This window comes from Anguilla rostrata, chromosome 8, assembly GCF_018555375.3.
Source record: "Anguilla rostrata isolate EN2019 chromosome 8, ASM1855537v3, whole genome shotgun sequence".
NCBI classification, from domain to species: Eukaryota; Metazoa; Chordata; class Actinopteri; order Anguilliformes; family Anguillidae; genus Anguilla; species Anguilla rostrata.
Window position 1 is genome coordinate 10,555,737 of NC_057940.1, and position 20,568 is coordinate 10,576,304.

The 20,568-nt window shown below is 40.9% G+C and overlaps 1 protein-coding gene across 1 annotated transcript; it reads left to right on the forward strand.

Moving 5' to 3' along the window:
- The first annotated feature begins 5,323 nt into the window (after positions 1-5,323).
- LOC135260785 (opsin-5-like) lies at positions 5,324-19,069 on the forward strand. The gene is made up of 6 exons (XM_064346322.1): positions 5,324-5,453; positions 11,215-11,377; positions 11,859-11,986; positions 12,788-13,122; positions 15,623-15,910; positions 16,562-19,069. Exons 1-6 carry the CDS (start codon positions 5,366-5,368, stop codon positions 16,718-16,720), a joined length of 1,161 nt encoding a protein of 386 aa, XP_064202392.1. The 5' UTR covers positions 5,324-5,365; the 3' UTR covers positions 16,721-19,069.
- The last annotated feature ends 1,499 nt before the right edge of the window (positions 19,070-20,568 follow it).

A 20,568-nucleotide genomic window follows, 5' to 3' on the forward strand; every position in this document is an offset into this window, starting at 1 on the left:
AAATAAATAAATAACTGGAACCTAGGGAAAAGGCAAACTTTAGTTTCGCTGTCTTATTTTGCGGAGGGGGTGGGGTAAATTTGAAAATACACCACAGAAAGACGTAGCCTATCGCACTTGTACTTCAAAGCTTCCGGTGTTCATGGCGTTGTGGTGTTCATATCCCTTCAAGATTAAACTGTTACTGTCTTTTTCATGATTAGCTGATTTTACTAAATCTGATCATATAAATGTTTTGACGTGAATGACAAGACAACACAGGAATTCCCAATGGTTGATTACGGATTATTTATTATTATTATGATCATTACATATTCTTCATGAAATTGGCACGCTTGTTAACCAAGCAAATAAATTAATACAGTTTGAGATTGATTGTTATGCAGGCTACGTTGCGATTTAAGTTTATGGTAATTCTTGAAGGCGTTTGCTTTCTCACGTATTTACGAGGTAACGAAATATTACCAAATTAACAAACTGAAAAAGGTCTCTCACCAAAGTATTTACTTAACCCATAATCAACAGTCGTGAACAAACGTGAAATACACGATGTAATCCCACTGCAGACTGCGAGAGCTACTAGGAATATAGAGTTTTAAGCAAGCCTTTGCGCGACACAAACGGAACCAGTGGAGACACGCTACGCGCCGCGTCGTGCTGCTTCGCCGTGCAAACGCGGTCGAGAAAAGGCATGTAATGTGACAATTGTTATGCCCGGTGAAATACGAGTCTGTAATCCCGACCTGAACATTAGTCAGAGTCTCTGCAGTTGGCATTTAAAAATTCTATTCCTTAACCAATAAAAATGGATTTCTAAACAACAACTTTACAGGTTTGCCATGCACCACCTTTGGACATTATGATGGAATCGCTGTGTATATGCATGGGTAAAACCGATCATTCAAAGGTAGCCTATACCTAGACCTATGAGATTTTATTTAGGTCGAACTAACATTTCGAATACTCACGCCCACGTGGGTGAACATGAACTTTTGAGAGCGCGTGTTCTTCAGCCACCTGTTTCCGAAGTAGGCTACGGGATGATTCTGTTTTCATAGTGACTGCATGCGGTTTAAAACCACAGCTCATTATGTCCAAGAAAACAGAAACGACATTCGGTATTGCGAATAGCGATATTAAAACCAAAGGCAAATGAGCAAGAAAAAAGAAAAAATTATGCACTTGAAATAATCTGGACGCCGGCAAGGGATGGGCTACTGAACAACCTATATATTGTTAGTCTCCAAGAGGCGCGTGAATTGAGCTGTCAACTATGCCGAAAAGTCGTCCAATTAATCTGGGAAAACAGAACCAAGTCACTCGCGTGATATTGCACCAACCACTGAAGACTGGGATGCGCCTGTTTCTCAATGCTGATTTTCCGTTTAGCCTAGCAACCAGGCAATGGTTGCCAGAGGGGTTTATAGTGGTTCTTTAAATACCAGGCAGTAGGTTACAGTTGCTGACTTTCTTAAAAAAAAACTGGCGCAATTACAAATGTGGATTCATCAAATCAGAATTCAAATCAAAATTCTATCAGGCAACTCGTTGGGGATTTATAAAATATCAGAAGACCAAGGTAAGATTTCTTCTTCTTCCCTGTACTACTACTACTACTGCTACTATTACTATTATTATTATTATTATTATTGAAATGTATATTTTGAGTACACGATTAGGATCATCCATAATACGTGAAAATTTGGGTGTCGCTGCTGTAACGTAGCTACAGCTACTTTGGATCGAGGGTTGCCAAAATGTCCCTCAAATTGTTGCTTTTTATTGACCAGAAAAGGTTTTTGATGAGCGTACGTGAATTATGTTTGTGCGTGTATCAAACATATATGGGCACTTTTGAAGAATAAACATACGTATAGAATGCACCTGGAGAAAAGTATTTTTGCTGTACAGAGAAGGTACTATAGTAGTTAGGAATGTCCAAACATTTTAATAGCTATCTGACAGCACTGTGTGACCTGTTTGTTGAAATGAATATACATAGTGGGAAAGCCAGTAGCCTCCCGTTGGTGTGTCCATTGGGTATTACTGGGGATAGCAGGATCCTGGCGCTTACTATATCTGGTTTTATCTCTGCATTGACCCCCCTATGTATGCAGGCACACTCACATGCAATATGTATCCACATTCACACACACACACACACACACACACGTGCATGGACACAGAAACCCACACACACGTGCACGGACGCATTCACGGGTGCACACACACATGCACGGACACACAACCCCCCCCCCCCGCACACACACACACACACATGCGCGGACACACACACACACACATGCACAGACACGTGCACGGATGTACACACACACACACACACACACACACTCAGTGGCATACACTAAATACCACCCCAAACCCCCCCACTTCCCAGTGCCTTCACACAATTTCACATCTCAAACTTGCATGATGAAAAAAAGGTTCCATTCTATGCGTTTGCGCATGTAAAGAATGCGGTGGAGATTGTTTTTTAAAAAAATTTTTTTTATAGCAATTAGCATTTGCTTACTGTGGTTGTCTTCCGTGGCGGTTGGCTTATTCCTTCCAAGCCATAGAATGCAATCAGGTTGCACTCAAACTGTTCATCACCAATCAGTGAAAAATCATTTCCCTGTGAAAGTGTCTGTCTCAGGGACGGTTCTGGGGAAGGCTGTCAAACGAAAAGGACTGATTGTCAATTTTTAAACATTTTTTTCCTGTCGTGATAATTACCCAGGGGAGGCACTTTAGTGGGCGTGCACGTGCACATAAGGACGGATGAAATGATGAGGGGGGAGAGAGAGAGAGAAAATTAGTGAAAGCGCGAGACCAGACAGGCATGAAATCACCACGTGCTTCTGCTCTGTGACATTACGAAGCACGCCGCCGTCCTTTGGCATGGTATTAATCACAGCGCACGGCAGAAACATGTTAACCCCAGCAGAGTTTGTTAAAGTGCAATAGACATTGTGTTGTATTGCAGTAAAGCGTATTTAATCAGGGCTTGTTTAACGCTGCACGTTTTACGGTGCAGTCACATTTCGGCAAGCCGGCGAGTTAATCAGACGGGTGTCTCCAATCAGTAGGGCGCTGTGGATTTGATTCACCGCAGTCTCGTCTGACATTTTGTGCCGTTCAGTTTGGCGCTTGGTCCAGTTTGGTGGAGATGGTGTTAATGACAATGCGATGGATTTAAATTTTTTTTTTCTCAGTGGCAGGGATTTCACTTCTACACACCGCGGGGAATCAGAACCGGAGAGATGCCAGGAGTACTTTATTGCTTGCTCAACATGCAGTAGCTTTGGTCCACTACTGTTGGTGTAGCCTTTAGCAGACCTCCCATCCAGAGAGATTTACACAGCAGCACACATATTTACTGAAGCAACTCCGGTTAAGGAACTTAGCTCAAGGACACAAAGGCACTAGCCCCTATCTGGGGATTAAACGTGCATCTCCTTAGATAAGAGTCCGCCCTCCTTTCCGCTATGCTGCACTGCCGCCCCTCAGTTCTACAGACGTGCATGCCGAAGAAGGGAAAGAGGATAGAACAGAGGTCACCCTCGAAGCAGAGGTCATTGGCCCACGGCCAAATTTTGCATGAGTGCGCAGCTCAATTTACAGGCTTATAAAATAAAGCCCTCTTTATTTTCCTATCAGCGAAAACAAATATTTGGAGCGGTGGCTTCTATTTCATTTCAACTGACGGGAAAGTAAGACTCTTTTTTAAAATTCCACAGTTCTTGCTGCATAATTATGCAAATCCAGAAAATGTAGAGCTCCTGGGCCTCAGTCTAAGACCCGCTGCTCCAAAGTATCACAACCATGAAATGACATTTTACTGTATCTTCAGGATATAATTCACATAGGCGAGAAATGCCACGGACATCCAAGCCAAGTCCAATATATGTGGGTCCTCTGTACATCATATGAACTCATGTTTCTACTCAGAGGCCTTTTTTATGGCCTGCAAATGGAGTCGGATTCCTCATGTCCAGATTGCGTTTGGTTTAATTGCCTGGTCTGAGACACACGTACACGCACCTGCACTTGCACGGACACACGCACACACACGCACGCACACGGACACACACACACAAACACACACACACACACACGCACAGACACATGCACACAGACACACACACGCACAGACACACGCACACACACACGCACACAGACACACACACGCACAGACACACACACACACACACCCTCTCATCTCCTCCCTCCTCTGTTTCCTGGCTCTCCTCACTGTCCAGAGCATTGGATATTATATCCCCTGCAGTGATTCATCTCTGGATGAGAGCTACGGTCCTGTGGACCCCAGCACTGAACTTTGAGGATCTGTTTTTTCATCCTCTCACGGCTCTGCTAAACAGCGTGGGCCCACAGTGCGCAGGCCAAACTCGACAATGTCAGGCGTCTCTAAAAAGCTATAAGAACTGTCTTTCAAGGGGAACGGGAACTCCCTTCTCTTATAAATGGTCAGTCGATCTGTCGACCAGTAATGTGGTAAAAAAAAAAAAAAAAAACGAATTACAGTAATGATGACATGCTGATCTTTTAGATATCTGTCTCCTGTCATGGAATAATGAGAAAGAATGAGAGGAATAGCAGGTAGAGGTGTAAATTGAGAGAGAAGGAGAGATGGACAAAGGGAGAGGAAATGATTGTGTGTGTGTGTGTATGAGAGAGAGAGAGAGAGAGAGAGAATCCAATTCACTCTAATAAATTCCTCATGTTTATGGTAATTGCTTCCTCCCCACGTTTGTACTGATTTTGCATATTTAAATACCTCCACACAAATGTCTTCCTGTGAGTGGGAATACATTGTAGAAATCATTAGGAATGAGTCAGTGCACTTGATCAAACCGTCAAGGGGCTTCCCCTTAACTTTGATTTAAATATAAAATGCATATTATTCAGTTACATTTAAAAAAAGAAATGCATTAAAGTTTTTTCAACATGTTGGGCAAGTATCAAAATGTAGGCAGGTGTTATTATACAGTACTTGCCAGAATTTATTTCATAAAGAGAAAGGCCTATCAGTGATTGGAAAAAATCACCCAGGCCCCCTTTGTACCACATTCAATAAATATTTTCAGATTCATTTTTCAATTTCTATTCATTTATTTATTTTGCGGGAGTAGGCTTGGCACTTCAAAGCATGGCACTGCCCCCATCAACGCAGTCCACCATCATTAAGGAGCGCAGGACTCATACCATGCTCTGATAATGCGTTTCCTGGAGACCCTTTGTACAATTTGCCGCAAGTATTAATTATGTCTTTGGTGGGGGGACGTTTGACTGCTTCACATGCTTTATGTTTATTTATTTATTTATTTTTAACTTTTAATTTCAGATGGGGTATCTGAGGGATGGAGCTTCCTTCCATTCGAATATTCCGGAAAGCACTGATATGGTTGTTGCGATTGTGTACTCCATATTTGGTAAGTGAGATTCCAAACTCCCCTGGAGAAAAAAGCATCAATCATGGCGTCCAGTGTTTCATAGACGTAATATTATCATTTCCATGTAAAGCGTCATTTAAAAGGTCGTTAACAGAAGCCATCAGATGTAGGAAATTCAAATGGTTCATCAATAAGGCAAAAGATATAGGCAAGAATACCTAACTTTGAGCAGTCTTCTCATTTTTGTGCCTGTGGTAAGTGAAAGTTTTTAACCTTCATGGGAAAGTGCTATCAGATTCACCCAATAAAATCAGAGACAAAAAATAAAAATAAGATTTTCTTATGTTTTTCTTATAGCTACAGGGACTGCGGTCAAAATGACCTCACACAACACCTTTGTAGACAACGTGGCAGGAAAACATAGGATTATATTTCTTTGCATGTTTACTGTTTACGCCCACCAAATCAGGAAGTGTCATACAGTATCAAGATGAAAAAATAAGGTTAACTGGTTTTATGAGACGTCGAACACAGAATGGGCTCAAATTTATTGATGCCGAACATGATATGAGGGTTAACAATCTAAATGTTACTTTGCGGAACAGCCAGTCATTCCTGTGTTATGGGTACGAATTTAGTTGTGTATGTTAACCCCTCTCAATGAGAGAGCAGAGAGAGAGAGAGAGAGAGCAGAGCATTTGAACATAGTGACCACGTCTGTGCTTCCCACATTGCTTTCGTAAGAAGTTCGCTCTGCTCAGTACCTGTCTCTGCACCAGGCTGAGCAGAAGCAGATGAAGGCGCGGATGTGGTTGTTTCCTTGGCTGCCCATGCCACGGCCAGCTCAGCGCTGTAATAAACACACTGATTCAGCTCGCCTTGTTTGTTCAGCAGCCTGCTGTATGTCTTACTCTCATTGTGTGAGAGCGACCTTTTTCAGATAGTACTTCAGAATATGACCTTCTTCTTCTCTTATACGGTTTAAATACAGTGAACTGCAATGTGTTTTTTTTTTTTTTAAAGAGAAGGTCATTGTGGCCATGGAATTCCACAGAATAAGGCAGTCTCCATTATTCTACACACAATATACTTGTTTCAGCAATGTGTGTGTTGTAACCATGTGTGAAATGTTCTCAGACTGCTGGCAACCCAGAATGTCTTATAAAAGAATACTTAATGAAACAAAGAGCTCTGTGTATACTGTGGAATGAATTGTTAATAGTTAAGCTGTAAGATCAGAAATATGCCATTAGAATGTTCTTAACTGAACATCCTTATGCGGATGTAGCAATCACTGCTCGCATTTAAAAGTAATGCAGTTCTTGAACACTGACTTAAAATTTTGAAACATAAAAAAAACCTACTCCTAAAAGTTTTAGAAAAGCGAAGTACTTGTCTTGTCCGGAATGAAACTTAAATTCTAATGCCCAAAATCAGATTGCATGCTTTTCAAGGCTGGGAGGGAACGGGATGGAAAAGATGGGTCCAGGTTGTTAATCAAAGCTTGTTCAAAGAAGCACACCTGATCCGTCACGACAGGCCTAATTGTCAGTCAGATGGTTTATTGTGGTGTTGCAATGTTGACCAAGACGCTTATTACCGCTTACATCAAAAAGATCTGTTCTACAAATATCTGTGGCCATTTTTTGCAGTCACTTGCATGTCTCATTTGTAATTCTGACATGAATGGATTCTTCAGGCTTATTATAGCTGGGCCGTATGCTTGAAAGGCAATAGAGATTAACTCACTCACGATCAAAGCCTTTTCTGATTCTGAAGGCATTATACAGCGATTGCTCATTACTAATGCAGTTTACAGCTATGCTCATAAAATAACTTCCATTTAGTGAACCTCGGTGGAAAACCTAGAGGTGAAATTCCTGTTTTCCGTCGATTAAATCATCTTAAATAAATGCTATATGCTACATTCAGCGGTTTTTAATTTTTAATTAGTAAAACATACTGAAACCAGCTAGCTTTGCAGCAGTGCATGGCTACAATGTCCCATTATTCAAGCTGGAAGAAATGTAGTTTAGTGGTTCCTTTGAATCCACCTTAAACACTTGACCGCTTCCTAGCCCTTCTATTAGACATTACAATTCACCACTTTTTCCCAAAGCACTGTTCTCACCTGCATTTCGGTCATCCTCAGGACGAGGTCAGTACAGCCTTCTTTGATGGCACACGTTGCCACTTGATGATTGGCAGCAAAGTTCTCATACTGTTTTGTATATATTAGATGAGCAGTTATATCACCTGTACAGAAAAAAAAGTTGAATTCTAAACTATTCATAACAATGAAATAGTTTGCAGAGGGAGGAGGCTGATAAAATGCAATAGATTTAAGTGAAAATGTAGTTTGTAATTGAATTTAATCAGGGTCAATTTTTAACACTGTTCTCAATCATTGTGTGACAATGCTTAGTTCTTAGTGTAAACATGTCCATGTGGAGAAATGTATCTTTCCGCATTGACAGAGTTGGTTGCAATGCTTCCACAAACCTGGACTAGAAATTGGCACCAGAAATGGTACAACAGGGCAGAATAACAACTGCCTCATCTTGTTTTGCAGGGCTGAGATGGAAGTATTTTTTGTGGGTGCGTAGTGATAAATTGCAAATGCGCAAAATAAATTGAGTCCTTCAGTGTGCAGTGTACCAAGCAGATACTGGTGCACAATGCCCCTTTTTTGTTTGCCATTCTGTGGTTGCTGACTTTCTTTCCGCTCTGCCTGTTAAGAAATCTAATTGATTTTATCAGGGTCACGATCAACCACTGATTATGTAATTAGTCGGGTTATGGTGCTGATGCAGTCAGGTCGAGGAATATTGACTGTAAATTTTGAATCCCTCAAGAGCTTTTGAAACTCTGGTGACCCTTATCATAATTAGCATTAGTTAGTATTATTCATCGCTGACCACGATGCAATTATTATTATTTATTCATTCATTCATTCATTTATTTTGCGTTTTAAAATATGTTACAATACGTGATGTGCTAAATTAGCCAGATACAAATATATTTTAGATGTCTTTAACTATTTGCAATTTGTCCATTTTATCTTCAAGCCAAACACCATATCATAGGTAGATCAATTTCATCACCTGGTCAGTAGTCACACAGCACTTGCTTCCTGAACACCATGTTTGGGGGCGTGCCCAGAGTTGGAAAGTCCTGCCATGTTTTTCTTCCACCCATAAACTCTGTCAACTGATTTACCTGATTAGTTCTACCTCCTGGCTCAAGAACACAAGTCCAGGTGATAGGAACAAAATACTGGGGAAGACTTTTACTTTTTTTTCCACCTCAAGGGGGTGCCATAGTGCTCACAGTAGTAAGTAGCGCTACATAGAGTAAAAGTAGAGTTAATAGAGTGTATGTGCGTACAGTGTAGGGAATAGGGTCATGGGCTCACATGGGTTACAGTCTGTACTTTTGTTTTCAGTCTGAGACACTGGGTTCACTGTATAATGAAACTGGTGAGAGCTCGTTTTGGTGAAACCACTCTCATATTGCATTAAGTGTGAAAAGAGGGTGTTTCACAGAATGCATTTATTGCCAGGAGCATGTGATTGCACTTCCAGGAATGTTTTGTTGCAAAGCAAACCTGATTAGGCATTTTGATTAGCACTCTAGAAAGTGCCTTTGTGCAAGCATTTTAAGTTCACTTAATATGTCAATTGTCTTTATAAACATTTGGAAAGTACGCTAATTAAAATTCTCTCTCAGTTGTCTCATGCTGTTGCATTTTTTAAAAACTTTCCATCAAGTTAGAGAATGTGCTAGCTGAATGACCAAATGGAGTTAAATTATGCAAAAATCAATGTTATCTTCTCAGTGTACTGGTTAGACAGCAGGTGCATAAGCCAGTTATTTAACCAAGTATTGCCACATGTCCACAGTAGGACACAGTTATCAGTGCTTTTCCTGTTCATTTGCCTATCTGTGGAGGATGAGCATTTACCTCACGCGCTGATTAGAATAATTACCCATTCCGACCTGCATTTAACGAGTTCATTTAACCATGGCTATTTGTTTATTTGTCCCGCAGTGAAATCTTAGGGTTTACTAATAAAATGTTACCTCATAATTCTATGTTGCTTTATATTTATCGCCAGGGAAATTATTTTATATGTATTGCTATGTTTTCTTTTATAGATTTCACTAACAGCATGCAGGTTGGAAGTGGTAGCCTGTGTTGCAGTAAATATAGGCAGTTCTTCCAGTTAAAGTTGTGGAAAGGTATACACGTATTGCTGTCCTGATAAAATGGATTTGACATTTTTAATTGCTTTTTTAAGTCCTAGCTACCGTTACCGTGATCACATGGTGCAGTATAAACCTGACTCAAATGACTTAAAACTGTCGTCATTCTTAATCGGTTAATGTTATGACAGACGTTACTGTCATATAACATTTATCGATAAATGTATGATAGCTTTATGTCATTTGACATGAGCTGACATTGTATGTTATGCCATCTTGTGACAGCTGTTATGTCATGCATATGACGGTGTTATGTCAGCCTTATGTCAAAGGGTCCAAGTAAAGTGAAGTATTTATCAAGAATTTCTCTCATAGCAGCAGTGTCAGCATTTTTTATTTCACTGTGGGAACTCAAAGTGCATTCCTGATGGAGAAGTGTGTCAGTTACAAGAAATCTTATTAGCTTAGCAGTAAGAGCAAGCAAATACTGTAGGAAGCAACACTCAACTACCTAGTGAAGCAAGTGTAGCAAAATGTTCAGCATTAAATCATCTTTGGTAGAGTTGTATGTTTCATTTGATCTCATTTAGAGTTATGTAAACCAATTAGCTGATTAAGCACAGAATATTCTATGACAAGCTTTTTTTAAAGAATATTTGTAATTCAATATGTAATCTCTATTTACTTTTTTCATGATGACATTTGAGTCCCCTAATAGTAATTCTGAAATCTATCTTTAAATTAGTCTCATTATGAGACAGTATTTACAGCATTTTGGCCTTGTTTAATAATTTTGTGCATGTAACATAGGTCTGGAACTGCGGCACTTTTAAACACCGGTGTATCTGTTATGGGGAACTTCATAATTTGACAGATTTTTCAACCGTTTGCAAACTTGTGCATTTCAAACAGAATAAAACATTACAGTGCATCGTTGTAGTGCCTTATAGACTCCACGACTGTAGCCTTGATCACAGGACTTGGACTGTCACAGGACTGTCGCAGTCTCCGATGCCACAGCGTGTTTGTCAGATCGCTCAAAGTTTCGCGTTTGGCTGGCAGGATGAACCTATGGGAGGCGTGCCTCTGGCACCCTGCAGCTCTGCTTCCGGTGTAGCTCACGTCATTGGTCGGTGTGCTCGGCTGCCTGCGTTTGCTCCCTGGTGGCCAGCAGGGGGAGCCCTCGAATTAGCTGCAGCCTGTGACATGGTGCCTGGCTTTGCTGACAACAGACTGTCATTGTTCACATTGTCCTGCTGATGGACCGGTCGGGACCATTGCTTTACATTCATGTGATAATTATTTGTAAAATTTTTTGTCTTTTTTTCTCTGTTTGTCATTACTATACATCCTATATATTTGTATATACATATATATACACATATATTCATATATGTAATTGAAGTATTATTATGAATAATTATCAAATTGAATATTTCCAATAATAAATATTTTGTTGTACTATTTATCCTGCATGTATTATACTTATATATAGCAGATATCACAGTTTCAAATGTATCCACTGTAGTCTTAGTTTGTTCCAGTTTCCTGGCCACTCTGCCATATTTTGACCCACAGTTGTCGTCTATTGCAGGCATTTGCTCCCTATTCGGCAACAGTCTGCTGCTCTACGTCTCCTATAAGAAGAAGCACCTGCTGAAGGCGGCAGAGTTTTTCATCATTAACTTGGCCGTCAGCGACTTGGGTCTGACTGTGAGTCTGTATCCGCTGGCAGTGACTTCCAGCATTTTCCACAGGTAAACAGAAGTGAACACAACAAAGCGAAGACCATTAATTTTTCATGGCAGCAGAAAGTTAAAAATAAAAAAGGCACCCGTACCATATGCTGTGCGGCATATACCTTATTATCCACTTCACAAAAGAATCTATGTAATATACGTATTGCCCTTGCTACATGTAATATCTGCAATATATGTATGGAGTAAATATTTCAGCTGCTACAGTTTGTGTTACATTGTATTTGAGCAGTCTCCTACCTATGTCATGGAAAGCTGTGGGCTCACTAGTTTCTGTTGACTTAGCACTTCAAGTCATAATTCAAAGTAGTGCATTACACAGTAAATACACTCCTCCTGGTTTCTCTGGTCTAAAATGGTTTCATACTTCGTGGGGCAGACGTTTCAGCTTTCCAAGGCCAGAGTTCTGGACCATGACATTATTTACATCACCAGTCCACAAAGGCAATTTAACATAATCTTAAATCTCTCTGTTGTTCAGGTGGCTGTACGGTGAAACAATGTGCGTGATCTATGCTTTCTGTGGAGTGTTGTTTGGGATCTGCAGCCTGACAACACTAACGCTACTCAGTACCGTGTGCTGCCTAAAAGTATGTTATCCTCTGTATGGTAAGTACTGTATGCTTAAACGTACAAGGCTTAAGACCAAGGTTCCTAAACTATAGGAAATTACCTGTCTTCTTTTCTGGGTTTCTTTTTTTTTCTTTTGCATATTATTAAATTTTAGGCCAGTTTTGAGCTATTCGAAATCATGCACAAAAAAAAAGAAAGTGTACTTTGTCTTTCCCTTCAAGAGACGATGGAAAAAGGACAACCCATAATTTTATAGAGTAATGTTTATAAAGTGAAAATCCAAAATCAGGTATAATGATAGTTGAAATATGAGTAAATGTACTGTACTTGTATATGTATTTTATGCTGGACTAATATTGTAGGGGTCATTACATGGTTACATCTAGAATACTCTGGCAAAAACATTTGGGTATGTAGAGAAAAATTTGTATATGAAATCTTGTGCATGGGCACGTGTGCATGTGTGTTAGACTATATTAAATATAGATATATTCAATTAAATAGATATACTATATGACCAAAAGTATCTGTCCGGAAGCAAATCCCAGCAGCAATGCTCTGACCTCTAGTATAAAGCCTTCCCAGAAGAGTGGAGGTTGTTACAGCAGCAAAAGGTGGGCCGACTCCGCGTTAATGCAGAGATGGTGGATGTCAGGTGTCCACATACTTTTGGCCATATAGTCTATATTCAATTCTATATTACCATAGTCTATATTCTATATATTGTGGAATATATTCAGGTATATATATATATGGAAACTATATGTGAAATTGGTAACTTATATGAAATCATGAACTTATATTGAGTTGGTAAGAGGTGTGTGTGTGTGTCTCCAGGGAACAGGTTCAGCTACAGCCACGGGCGCGTGCTGGTGGCGTGCGCCTGGGCATACGCGCTGCTGTTCGCCTGCTCTCCCCTGGCCCGCTGGGGGGTGTACGGGCCCGAGCCCTACGGCACGGCCTGCTGCATCGACTGGCACACCTCCAACAAGGAGGCGGTGGCCAAGTCCTACACCGTGGTGCTGTTCGTCTGCTGCTACATCCTGCCGTGCGGGGTCATGGTGGCCTCCTACGCCCAGATCCTGTCCGTCGTCTGCCGGTCCCGCCGCACCATGGAGGAGCACGTCTCCGCCCAGTCCCGCCTCGGCAACATCCAGGCCATCATCGTCAAGGTGAGTACGCGTACGCGCAGGGGAGGGGCCGCGAAATCAGGTCCGAATCTGTTCTGTCTGTGTAGCGCTTTCCTTTACTAGGGACTGACGCAAAGACGCTTCACAGGAATAACTGAAGGAGCACTGAGCAAAAACCAGGCCTGGACCTCCAAAAAAAAGCAAGCAGTTAGGTAAAAAAAATTTCCCTCAATGGGAAAATGACAAAAAAAAAACACTAAAAACCACCATAACTGCTGAAACGGGCAAAACCACAGACCACTAAGTCCACACCCCTGTGTGTCTGCACCCCACCCCTCTCCCCCCATCCCATCCCATCCCATCCCATCCTGTTCCATATGCTTCCATTTCCTCCCGGGGGCAGATAAGAGTGCTGTTTCACACACACACACACACACACACACACACACACGCACACGCACACGCACACACACACACACACAGCACAGCTTCGTATCTGAGAGAAACGCACGGAGAGGAAAACAGGACAGGGAGGGAGCTCAGCTTCATTGGGAGCTCTTGACCGCAGAGAAGAGTGCTGCTGCCCGTGTGTTCAGAGATATGTAATGTTGTTTTTTCATATGTAATGCGGGTTGCTTGCCTCTCTTTATTCATATGTTCGTACCTCTGATCCACCGGCAAATCAATCTTCGCAGTTCTGATTATAGTTTGCTGTTTATTTTTTTTTGAGCCGTTTCGCAACAGTGTAATTATATTGCACGTGGGGACAAATATCGATTCGGTTGATTTAATGCATGTGCTGTTTTGCATTTACATTTAGGAATTGCTGTGGATTCCAGATTGATTTGCAGAGCTAACCTTTAACGTACGGTCCTTTTACGCAGATGGATATCTGCTGAAGCAATTGATGTATTTCAATGACTTTTTCCCCCGTCTCTTCAGGAATTTCCTTTGATTGTGGCGTAGTGTGCCTGTAGAAGCGTTGTGGTGACTATTTCACCCTGATGGTAAGGTTAATTATGAGTGAGGTTTAGATTCAGCAGGACTGGCTCTAATCAAGCCAGGGTGCGTTCAATCAGCTGAATCTACTTATCAATTAGATTTGGCTAATTGGTTGATTGAGTAACTAACGGGGTATTTACTTTTTCACATGAGTGTTACGGGTTTGACAACTTTTTTATTAAACAAATGTTTTGTGTTTACTCGGTTTTCCTTAGTCCAGGGGTGGGCAATGAGGGCCGTATCTGTTTCTGGTTTTTTCTAGTTTTCATGCCAACTTCTGGCGTTAATTACTTAATGACCCCTAACATTTACGCCATCTGGCTTTTCACCTGCATTTCTTGATAAGTGCATGAAGGACAGCCGGAGACTGTTCTTGTGTCTGTATATGAGATGTTTTACTGTGATCTAACCTACGAGTGAACCAGTGTTGGTGTGTACAGCCAATTGGCTCATTTAGCCAGAGTAATTGGTGGAAACAAAAATCTGCAAACACACCGGCCCTCCAGGACTGGAAGTGCCCACCCCTGCCTTAGTCTTATTTTACATTTTTCTTAAGATCTGAAAATTTTTTTGTCTGTGACAAATATGCAATAATAGAGTCTTTGTAGATTAGAGATATGTACTCCTGTTTTTGGCTGGGTAATCAGAACAGAAGGGAAGGATTTAGGGATTTAATTGTTGCATCATTAATACCACTTCAGTCAAAGTCAGAAGTCAGGCAGGGATTGCAGCTGACGCTAACTCAGTGATGTCCTCCTCTAATGTGTGTTATTTTAGTTCTCTCCATCACAGTCACGAAACATGCATTCTGGATGGCCTGGGGGAGGGTTAATTTTGTGTTTTATGTCAGAGATAAAACACACAGCTAGCAGTGTTAGATGTGGTATTGATCATAGTTCCGTAGAATGGAATAGAATCAAAGCTCAAGGTTCTGTTGAAATAACACTGGACATTTTACTGTATAGTATGACACAAAGAATATCATTATAATGTGAAAGTTAGAACACAAACTATTGTTAAAAATGAAACGTTATTGTGTGTTCCAGCTGTGTGCATTCCCAGTGTGTCAGACACTCCCCCATCCTGTTCCAGCTTATCACAGCTGTGTGCATTCCCAGTGTGTCAGACACTCCCTCATCCTGTTCCAGCTTATCACAGCTGTGTGCATTCCCAGTGTGTCAGACACTCCCCCATCCTGTTCCAGCCTATCACAGCTGTGTGCATTCCCAGTGTGTCAGACACTCCCCCATCCTGTTCCAGCCTATCACAGCTGTGTGCATTCCCAGTGTGTGAGACACTCCCTCATCCTGTTCCAGCCTATCACAGCTGTATGCATTGCCAGTGTGTGAGACACTCCCCCATCCTGTTCCAGCCTATCACAGCTGTGTGCATTGCCAGTGTGTGAGACACTCCCCCATCCTGTTCCAGCTTATCACAGCTGTGTGCATTCCCAGTGTGTCAGACACTCCCCCATCCTGTTCCAGCTTATCACAGCTGTGTGCATTGCCAGTGTGTCAGACCCTTCCCTCTCCTGTTCCAGCTCAGTGTGGCGGTGTGCGCAGGCTTCTTCGCGGCCTGGAGCCCGTACGCCGTGGTGTCCATGTGGGCTGCGTTCGGCCACATCGAGAACATCCCCCCCCTGGCCTTCGCCCTGCCCGCCCTGTTCGCCAAGTCCTCCACCCTGTACAACCCCGCAATCTACCTGCTGCTCCGGCCGAACTTCCGCAAGGTGATGCGGCAGGACGTGGCCGTCCTGCAGAGGATGTGCCTGAGGAGCTGCCTGTGCACCAGGAGCCTGGCCAAGTGTGACTCCAACACCATCGTCAAGGTCAGCGCCAAGGTCACCCCCCCCCCCCCCCCCCACCTTTAGCTCAGTCACTCCTGCCTGCACGAGTTTGCTTCTGTAGGACGATGCCAAGTGTTTAATGTTATTATGTAATGTCATGTGTGCACATTTTTTAAATCACTTGTGAACTACAATAAATACAGCTTTACAATGATTATGAAAAAGGAACCCCCCAATTCCATTTGTACATTATCAGCAGCCATAGAAGTATACAGTACACTTTGGGATTTATTAAAACGTAAATAAAAATCATGAGCATGATGCTAAATATGAAAGATGTTGCCAGTATTTAACCAGTAGGTGGAGGCCTACTGCCACCTGTACGATATCTGCATGTTATCTTGTATGTGGTCATACCCTGTGAAAACACTGGTGCAAAGTGTCTCTACCTGTTCAAATCGTGAAGGGGAAAAATTTCATTTCATAATTAGCATTAGCGTTTTTTGCAGAGTATCTGTAAAGTAGAATGCTACATTGAGCGCGTAGCTTTCATTCCAAACAGACCCGAACGCCTCAGAAAAGCACAGTAGGCTGGATTGTGTGTAGGACCGTTGTGACGAGTGCAGAAGTGACACGTGCGAGTCGGCAGGTGCCCCGCCAGAGGAAGTGAGAACTGTGCCATTTTCCTCACAGGAGAGGGGGTCTCCGGAACCCAAACCGCCCAGGAAGACCCCGCAGGCTGCCAAAAAAACCGTCCGCGTGTTTGTGCGAGGGAAGCGGAACACAGAAATCGACTGTGTGGAGATAACCCTGGAGGCGGTACCTGTGCAGACCAAATCTGCTTGGCAGTAACACCTCTTTTGTGTTTAAAAGTTCTACAAATGTCAGATAAGTTAGATCTTTTTTTCTATATAAATATTTAAGGTAAACAGTTCAACTGTGAATTGAATGTAACGTGTTTTACATGTTGAATAACAGCATTCACTCAGATATTTGTTTTAGCTGTGGGGAGAAGGGAATTTTTGTTGTGAAATACTGACTTTATCCACTGCATATTTACTCAGATGCACCTCTGCAATCTTCAGAAAGGCAGCTTTTCTTCAGTACTAGTGCTTTGTTGGCACAATGAATCCTATCAGGGCTATTTCTGTCACCTTCAGGTATACTGTTAGAATACTCATGGAATAACTGTAATCTTTTTACTTGTTTGACAGTGTTGTACAGTGATTGTCACCACAGAAATGCTGACAAATTCAGCTGATAAATCTATTGAACATCCTCCACGAAGACCACGCTCGTGAAATCACATACTGTGAATGAATAATCTGAGAAAAAAAAATATTTTTCAAGATTTTTTAATAGTGCCAGGGATTAGCTATGTTCATTCAACAATGCAAATAGAGGGAGAGAAATTGATGGAGGCATATGGGGGGTTAGGAAAAGAGAAACAGAGAGAGGGAGAGGCAGAGAGACAGAAAAGAGTGTGTGTGTGTGTGTGTGTGAGAGAGAGAGAGGGAGACAGAGAGAGGGAGAGAGAGAGATAACTCTTACAGGCAGCTGTTTCTGATTTTCTGAAAATTTTCTGCATGAAAGTGTGTACTCCTAAATGGTTGATAGCCAGGTCCAGTAAGGCATACAATCTCAGTATTTCTGAAGAAATAGATATTTTTGGTTCACGTATTTTTATAAGACCAAGTTTTTTCAAAAAAGACTATGCATATAAAGAATGTGTACCTCAGATAAAATGAGCATTGATGGTTACTACGACTATCATTGTGCTATTTTCTATTTAGCTGATTTGCCTGTCATTAAAAGCCAAACACGAAGCCAAATGAAGATGAGATTGCTAATTATAGCTCTCTCTCTTCAAACAATAACTTTTATCATGTATGTCTTTGGTCTGTTTGCACTCACAGATGATACAGTAGGCAAATCCTTTTTCTGCATATACAATATACAGTATGTGACCATATGCTTAGGCTACATACTTCATTTTTAATGTGTTGCAACTCCTGTTCCATGCATTTAGAGATTGCATTTCTCCTAATTGTCACATTCAGTCTGATATATAGCCCTACAACAGTCTTGTGAACTCCCGCATGCTTATTATGGGATGCTGTGTGTCAGTAGAAACAGTACTGATTACAAAATGTGAATGCTGAAGTATTTCCATTCAGATCCATTACTGGGATACAACTCAGACTACCTCCAGGCAAGACGCAATTCAAATAAGATTGTGACAAATCCAGTCGTGTTTTTTGTGTTTCGACTGCAATCATCAAGTGTGACCCGTGTTGGATTTGTCAAGATACTGGACAAATTTTGCATTAAAAGACAAATGTAAATAGGTCCTTTGATTTATCACTGTACGGTGTGCATCTGGGTCTGTGATTTTTATTACTGGTATAATGGACTTGATTTGGTGATAAAGAACTTGGAGATGTACCAATCCATTATATATGGCAGAGAACTCCCAGAACTTTAGTTTGTTGAATTCACCTGGGTCTATTCAGTATTTTGTTCTGTTAACTTTTTTTATATTGAAATTGTAATCATTCCTTTGAGGAACAAATTATAATTTGTGGAACAAACAGCAGACTGCTGTATTGCCTTTGATTGAACAGATTGCTATTAGATTAATAAATGATTAATTAGATGCAAGCAGGCTTAGCAAAATTAATAACTTCTAGTCAAGCTGCTGATGAACCTCCCACTTCCTGTTCAGCATTCAGTTTAAAGCCTTCAGTTTAAAGCCTTTTCCTGGTTGTCAAGGAGAGCAAGGAGAGTGACGCTCCATTACCAGATGAAGTAGTAAAAGACAGCTATGACTGCATATTATGCAGTATGTATCTCCAATAAATGATACCCTGAAAACTATTGCATTTGCGGCATGTCTCAGTTAAATAGACATGACCGATCCCAGAAGGTGGGCATTCACTAAAGGCATAAACTCTGTCAGTTGTTTCATTGATGCTTTAAAAATGTCTTTTTTTCTTTTAGTGCTGCCAGTTGTTTGTATTACAAAACTGGATATTTTTCATTTGATGGATATAAATGTAAATGAGAATTATGTGAAATTAAACTAATGTGAATGCAGTTTACTCACTGAAGTATACTCCTGTGAATACAGTGGGATTTTGTATTGTCACATTTTACTTCAGGTATGATTATTGAAATAATAAAACGAATTGATGTGACATATTTTAAATGTGACTGAGCATGTTTGCCCGCATTTCCTCATTGCATTGGTCTTCCAAGAATGTTGAATACGTTTGAGCACCAGCCTTGAAGGTACAGAAATGTTCTTGGGGATTAATTGTAGCTGCTGTTGAGAACTGAAGGCGTTTTTTTAGCTGTTGCTGTAGTCTCTGCTCACGTGCCTTCGGCCATCACCCGGAATATTCCAGAAACGTGGAGGCTTTGGAGGACAGGAAGTCTCATTTTGAAAGCCGATCAGAGGAAAGTAGTTGTGGAAACAGCTGAGGGAAAACAGGAAACAGACTGCATTTGTAAAAAAAAAAGAGCCATACTTCAATGTTTATCAAGGCTAAATATTCAAACATCTCTCCATCCTGGCTTCATCAGAGAAATGGTGTTGTAAGCAGATGGAAATCCTTCATATGCATCATTAAAATGCCATCGCTAGTGCACAGTTTTATTACAAAGGGATAGCTAATCAGATCCTCTTCAAACAGTTGATGTGGATCTTTTGAACTGTAGTTATTGAATTTTCTTGGTTTGTGTTCCTCCAATTGGAACAAAGCGTTAGAATAATAGCACCATTCATTTTTATTTAAATGAAGAAGAAAGGGGGATTTTAAAGAAATTGGACAGGTAAATAATTAATTTGCCCTGATTTCAATTCAAATTCAAAAAACATATAATCATATCTTTAATAAAACATTATTTGTCATTTTCAACAGTGAAACTCAAATTGTGGTTAAATAATTACAGTAATAACCACCATATTATAAATTATAAATAAGAAGCATCACCAGAGCTTGGCACACATATAAAACTGCAGCATGCAAGTATCATAATATTTGAATACCCAATCGATCAAAATTCAGTCTGCCTCTACATCAAAGCTTTTTCCCCCACTACTGTACAGTTATAAAATCTGATTAATTTTGATGCTTATCCGCTCTCAATTGAACATTTGAGAACATCATTTTGAGACACCCAAAAAAAAAAAAAAGGCATTCAAACTGTATCGAGATTATAGTGATGTTTTAAACAAAGACAGCGGATTCATGTGTAAAAATGTAATTGCCTGGTATGCAGACATTTATTCACACTGAACTAAACATTGTGTCCCTCTGGGATTTCATAGGAATACATGTCAAAGGGCTGGTGGATTTCTATACAAAATTTTCTCTGGGCCAAAAAGCCCACTCCAACCCACAGACACAACAACGCCTTAGATTTGACTATGATCATGGATTTGATCATCTTTGACCCATGTTTAAAACATTCATTCTTTTCTTCACAAACAAGCTTTCAGACAGTTACATTTATCGAAAAATGCAAAATGTCAAACCGCATTTGTAGAAGAATAAACTCAACACTTGCAAATAATCTCAAGTTAAAGAAGAATGTTGAGTCCAACATTTGTTGGATCACATTGTTTGTGATGTTTAGAGTGACGCTGCCCCACGCCCGAGACCTGACATGGGACAAGTAAACGGGAGAATTCTGAG

What these genes read in the sequence shown, in the direction of transcription:
- LOC135260785 (XM_064346322.1), top strand. Translation starts at nt 5,366, where the DNA reads ATGGGGTATCTGAGGGATGGAGCTTCCTTCCATTCGAATATTCCGGAA. An exon ending in AGTATGTTATCCTCTGTATG is followed by an intron (nt 11,987 to 12,787) that starts GTAAGTACTGTA and finishes GTGTGTCTCCAG; the next exon opens with GGAACAGGTTCAGCTACAGC. An exon ending in ACTCCAACACCATCGTCAAG is followed by an intron (nt 15,911 to 16,561) that starts GTCAGCGCCAAG and finishes TTTTCCTCACAG; the next exon opens with GAGAGGGGGTCTCCGGAACC.